Here is a 6,404-nt window from a genome sequence, read left to right on the forward strand (position 1 = left end):
TAAGAATTAAGTGTTAAAACGTAGTAAAAATTATTAATAGTAGAATAAAATTACCTGATGGACAGGTGAATTGATGCGCAACTACGCCAAGTCCACTAGGACCACTATCAAGACACCAGAAATATTTCTTGCAATCACGAGGATGCGGGAAAAAGCCTTCATCCTCACATTTAAAATCTGTAAAATGCAAACCACCAATAATTTTACGTAGTAAAAATAACTTTGTCCCAAATACTTTTATACATTAAATTGAGATATTCCAAAGTCTGAAAGAGTTCGATTAATCATTGTTCAAAACATGTTTATCTCGTGATTTTCACGGAAATTTACCGGTTCCTGGATCAGGTGTAGTTGGTGGTTCGGGAGTCGTTAGCTTGTTGCTTATGGATTCCTCATTCTCACCAGTCCTGTTTTGTCCCTTACGTCTGAAATGCTTTCTACGGGTAGTACGATCAGCAGCACCGCTTTGCGTTTTACTCCTGTTTTGACTCTTCGGTCGCTCGGTTTTTTCTGTGACTCTTACAGTGTTTCTACCCTCTGCGTCTTCATCTGATGATGGATCATATGATCTCCTAGATACTTCCCGATCTTCCTGTTCCTCCTTACTCGCTTGTGAAATGGTACGATATTTTGGTCTTGAAGAGGATACACGTTTGCTGATAATCGGAGCAGACGTAGTGCTACTTCTTCGGTTGCTTATACTCGACTTACGACTGCTTTGCGTATTTTGAATGCGGTTCTTTTTCCGACTATCTGACTTCGCCTTGTCGATTATATTCCTGCTATATAATAATAATAATTTTTATGTGTACAATAATATTAAATTATAAATAAAAAATATCTAGCATCAAAAATAATATTTCGAATTAGAAAAATCTACATTTTATGTTTTATCAATTACACAGGTCTACAAAAAAAATATCCTGTGCTGGGGTGGAGACCAGCTATTTTTATCAAATTAGGACCATCTAAATTTTCAATCTAGAGCGAAAAAATGATCCATTTTTTCCCATTTTTGACCCATTTTTTCGCTCTAGATTGAAAATTTTCCCTGAATGGTCCTATTTTGATATCAGATTCATATTCAACAACTCAAAATACATAAGAATAGAAGTCTTCACCCCAATACAGGATACTTTTTTTGTGAATCTGTGTTATCATTTATTAATTTGATGTTTTGTATAGATATTTAAGATGACTTATATAACAACGTTAACGTGTACTCGTATAATACACCGAAACACTAGATAATTATTGTAATGTAATATTATTACATCTAATACATATATTATATATTATAATTATTATATCATAATATAATAATATAGTTTAGAGTGCTATTTCATATATAAGGTTACCTATTATCTGTAAGCAACGCTTCTTTGGCAGCCTCAATTAATGGATAAGGTCGACCGTGACATTTCCCACGAAAATCGTCATTGTCTATCGACCAGAACATAATGCCTCCCAATTTCTTCTCATTCACATAATGAGCTTTCAATTTGACTATGTCCTCGTCGTCATATCCTACCCACTGATTGCCTTTGAAGGCGTATGGTCCCATGGCTTTTGGATTTGATTGAACAACTTCCCATTCGTCAGAATCTGCTATACTCTCGCAAATCTTAAAAAACAAATGTTTGATTTTCAAATTTAAATATATAGGTAAAAAACATATGCTTATAACTTTAAATACATAGAATTTTTATATATACACTTTCATAAATGTATTCTCAGATAATACAACTGATCCATTATATAATTCCATTACATATAAATCCATTACATACGTAGTATACAAATTCCCACAAAATTATACAAGCACTTAAGATTCAATTATTTCTATTGGTCGTGTGCAATAAAATTTACCTCATAATAGGCAAGATAGCCTTTCTCTCGAGTGGCCTCTCCTTCGGTACCAGGACCATCCGCTGGCGACCCGAGTTCGGTTGCATCTTGATTGAACAACGTATACGACCGACCATATGTTGGTATTCCAAGAACGACCTTATCTGCGGACGCGCCTTTCTCCAAGAGATGAGTTATTGTGTAATCCTGTTTAAACATTAATGAAGGCACCTTACTAATTGATCTGGTTCAAAAGATAAGATCTTAATGAGCAAATTCTCACAATAGTCAATTCCGCATCGTAATTGTATTCGTTGTCCTCCTCCAGGGGATATAATGGTGAATGATGATTGACAGCGGGCTCGTATGCCGAGTGATAGTCGTAAGAGAGTAAATTAATAAAGTCCAAGTATTCGTTTAGTCTGGGTACGTCGTAACCTTTGTCGATATATTCGACACCGGCGGGCATCGCCATCGATAACAACAATCTCGATCTTCCGGTCTTCGAAGATTCTCTCTCAAACTCCTCACGAAGTTCCTATCAATTCGCATATTTATAATTAATTATTTTATTTAACTTTCCGCAATTCACTCCTTCTTTGATTGAAATAAGATTGCAATCAGTTTTTTATCATTTTGCGTTTATTCACATTTCTATCTGTGAGCCTTTAATATACTTTTTTTATTTGCTGAGATTTCTATAAGAATTTCACATCCTTTTTTATGATAGTAAGAAACGATTGATAAATCTACCTGCACCAAGTCGGCGTAATTGTCCTTATCTCGCGGTTTTCCGCCATCTCTAAACGCTGGATATTCCCAGTCGAGATCGAGACCATCGAAATGATTCTGCCTAAGGAACTTAACAGCGTTCTTGACGAACTCCCGCCGTCTCGCAGGATCGGCTACCATCGGTGAAAATCTGCTGGAGCCCTCATTCCAACCGCCGATCGCCAGCATCGTCTTCAAGTTCTTATTATAAGTCTTCAAACCCGTAAACTTCGCGTATCCGCCTGTCGAGTGAACATGTTCATTGAAGAGTGAAAGTTAAATATCGACCAAGTCATCAAAAATGATGTGTTCGGAGTTTGTCAATGTAGTGCATTAAACAACTTGATAAACAGAGTATTCTAACTAAACAGAAGCAATGCTGCTTATATTTAGATATAATAGATGTAAAATTAGAAATAGTTCTTGTTGTAACTGAAAGTAACATTTTTAACACTTGTGGGATGATTAACGTTTATTCTTCAATTTTCTTTGTATAATTGATTCAGTTATTATATTAAGTCACTACATTTTTAATAAATTTATGATACATTCATAAATTCATTTTAATTGAATCGTCATCGATACGCATATCTTCGATAAATAAGTAGGTAATTATAATATATAATCATTATAACAAGGCTGCAATGTTGAATGGTAATCACTATACTGTATTCTTCAATAAATTGATAATAAAATTCAACAAGTCTTGAAATGTTACATATTTTTGTACCTTTCTCGATGTCTTGATACTTGTCGAACGGTTTCAGTGCGTTTTCTTTTGTAAAACCTCCGAACGCGTAGATTAAGTGAGTGCAAAGATATGGATTTATGTTTTGAGGGGAGAATTTCGCTGTTCCGGGCCGATAAACTGACCAATTCGTATAATAACAGACAATTCTGCGTTCGGCAATTCCTAAAAGATAAAAATACAGTTATAAATATGAAAAATATATACTTTTCCTAAATCAATTATTTTTCCAATTTTTTTAAATATAGAAAGTTGACTTTTTAGATTTCTATATCATTAAATAACTATAATAATTTTTAAAGCGTTTACATGAAATAAGTTATACAAATACAAATAAACCAGATGACACCTGAATCAACAATGTATTACTATCAATAATAATTAGACCTAAAAAGTACTTAAATACACTAATAGATTTAACAAATATAATATTGACTACGAACAAAAAAAGTTTAAAATATTTAAAAATAATAATTATTTACATAGATATCTAAAATCGGTCTTTGGTTAAAGATATTTATCTCTTATATTTGGCATTTTTCTGAAAGAAGAAGAAACGAGGTCGCTTTGTTTCACAGTAATTGCTTTACTGCAATAGAATTCTTTTGAATGAAGAGACAGCTATGACAGATGCATCCTGGTGCATTGAGTCTCGCGCTGCAAGCCGCGAAAAATTTCGCTCTCTGATGTCACCTCTCAATAACATTCGGCGTTTTCACCGCGACCGCTAAACGCGCGTTTACGAGTATCGTGAATTAAATGTAAGCGCGTCCCAGACGCATACGCCTGGCTCTTCACTATATTCGCATTAAAGCGTGCGTGCACACACTCGCGAACGTGGGGAGAACGCGTAAACGCCACGAGAGAAAACGCTGCAACAGGGAGAAATTGACACGCGATTGGGACTTTCGTTTATGCGAAGAAATAGCGTTCGGCTCGCATAGCCGATGAGGTTCTTAAAATGCATTTCTAATATCCGGCTAGACTTTTTTTGATATACTTATATAGAAGGAGATAGAAGCAATTTTCGAAAATATATATATGTATCATTTACGATAGACAAATGTGGTTCGATGTGATTCAATAAAAATTCAGACAATGCAAAACGAAAAGTATTTATCTTTTTTCAAAAGCATGTACTTATGTTGTAAAAACAGTAATTTTTTTACACATGTACGCAACTATGATATAATAGTATATAATTAATTTTATCTAAAATAATATATAAAATGGAAAGTTAAGTTTTCGAGATATATGTAAGTAAATTAAATTGAAATGTATTAAAATTGTGTTGTTTCTAATAATATTTTTGCATTAATTAACTCGTACAACATCGTTTTACGTAGAAAGTAAATAAAAGATCTCGTTACATCCAGTTATATTATTTTAAATTGCTCTTTGTAAAAGCTAATCTCCTCGAATTATAGAGTCTGATGATAATGCTCAACTTTTTATAATTTCACAACCTAAGGAGATCTTATAAAATCATGATTATATTAATTGAATTAGATTGTATTATTGCGGATATCATTACAGTTAATCTAACTTCCTTCAGCAAAATGTTACGAAGATCCGTAACGAGCCACGTAATCCGATCGAAAATGGCATTGCGAAAGCGAGAGACAGTATTACGAGACGGATATTGTTTCTCTCTAGCCGTCCAAGCGGTTAATTAGTCGAATGCGTGTATATCTATGCATGGAGAAGCATGCATCTCGTTGCCCCGTTTCGCACATGCATAATCGCCCACGAAGGCTGACTTTGATGGCACGCCGAGAGTTCGCGTCTCGTACGGTTACACGCAATGAACACTTTCGAGCCGTTCGCGAATTATCCGTCGTTGCTTTCACCGATCGTGCGTGAAACGAGGCCGAACATCGTGTAGGAACAATTGTGTAGAAACACGAGCAGTGCCTGCAGATTAAGGCTTGATACTGACCCTGACCGAACCAGGCGACACTTTGGCGAGGCCGACGAAATATCCCTGGGCAATGATAGAAACCGGAGCGATTTCGACGAGCGCTGAAGACTTACATATTTGCGTAAAAGAAAGTTGAATGCTATCATGTATTAATTGTAATAATAATAATTAATTGTACGTTCGTCAAAGCGATCTATACCATAAACCAAAAATACTTTCAAAAAGTAGAAGAAATAAGAATTTCGATAAAAATTTATACATAACTTCATTTTTAGTATAAATAAATAGTATAAATAAATAGGTGTCCGTTTCTAATCTTTAAAATTAATGTAATTATTTTGCACATAAAGAACTAAATTGTACGGATTACTTTTGCAAGAAACTTTCCGTTTTCTGTAGATATTTATTAAATTAATAAAAATAAAAAAAAAACAAGAAATTTATATTTCTTTTACGTGTCATTTAAATTAACGTGTCATTTAAATTACTTTTATGTGCCCAGAGCAATAAAATTTGACCTAAATTATGACCGGTTTTAATTTCCTCTAGACAAATTCTAAATGTACAATTATTCAAATAACATAAATGTTCGAAAGGTATCAAAAAATGTGCAAAACGTTTATAAAAATGTTTATATCGCAAACTTCTATAAATTTTTTATATAGATATTTGTAATGTATAATTTTTATATTGTTAAAATAAGATATGAATTCGTAAAATAATTTATTATTATTATATATTTTAATTTTTAATTGTCAAAGATTAAGATAAAGATTAATTTCATTGAACTGTGATACGTTCATTAATCTTGTCCCTACACATGTGCGTCCTATTCTATCTATTAATTTTTATTATATTTCATTACTTTACATTACATTTATTATAATCAAGTCGAAAAAGTAATTAGTCTTTCAAGTGTAAATTAATTATATATTTAAAAAATTAAAAATAGATACTTATTTATACTAAAAATAAAATGTTTACATATTTTAATGTAATGTTAATTAAACGTGTTAATTTTTCTGTATTTTATAAATACCTAGATAAAATGGACAATGTTGTAAAATTTAAAAGCTTTAAAAGTAATACCCATAAATTGTATTACGTTATAAAATG

At 32.7% G+C, this 6,404-nt stretch overlaps 1 protein-coding gene across 1 annotated transcript in view; it reads right to left on the reverse strand.

The window, feature by feature from the left end:
• The window catches only part of LOC108750225 (serine-rich adhesin for platelets-like), a 30,427-nt gene that overhangs the window by 7,165 nt on the left and 16,858 nt on the right, over positions 1 to 6,404 (reverse strand). The window contains exons 3-9 of the mRNA XM_018489552.1: positions 3,350 to 3,532; positions 2,602 to 2,861; positions 2,132 to 2,386; positions 1,870 to 2,055; positions 1,359 to 1,624; positions 331 to 779; positions 55 to 177 (exon numbers count right to left, since the gene is read on the reverse strand). Coding sequence (XP_018345054.1) covers positions 55 to 177; positions 331 to 779; positions 1,359 to 1,624; positions 1,870 to 2,055; positions 2,132 to 2,386; positions 2,602 to 2,861; positions 3,350 to 3,532 — 1,722 coding nt within the window. The remainder of the gene's footprint in view (positions 1 to 54; positions 178 to 330; positions 780 to 1,358; positions 1,625 to 1,869; positions 2,056 to 2,131; positions 2,387 to 2,601; positions 2,862 to 3,349; positions 3,533 to 6,404) is intronic.

This window comes from Trachymyrmex septentrionalis, unplaced genomic scaffold, assembly GCF_001594115.1.
Source record: "Trachymyrmex septentrionalis isolate Tsep2-gDNA-1 unplaced genomic scaffold, Tsep1.0 scaffold334, whole genome shotgun sequence".
Taxonomy (NCBI): Eukaryota; Metazoa; Arthropoda; class Insecta; order Hymenoptera; family Formicidae; genus Trachymyrmex; species Trachymyrmex septentrionalis.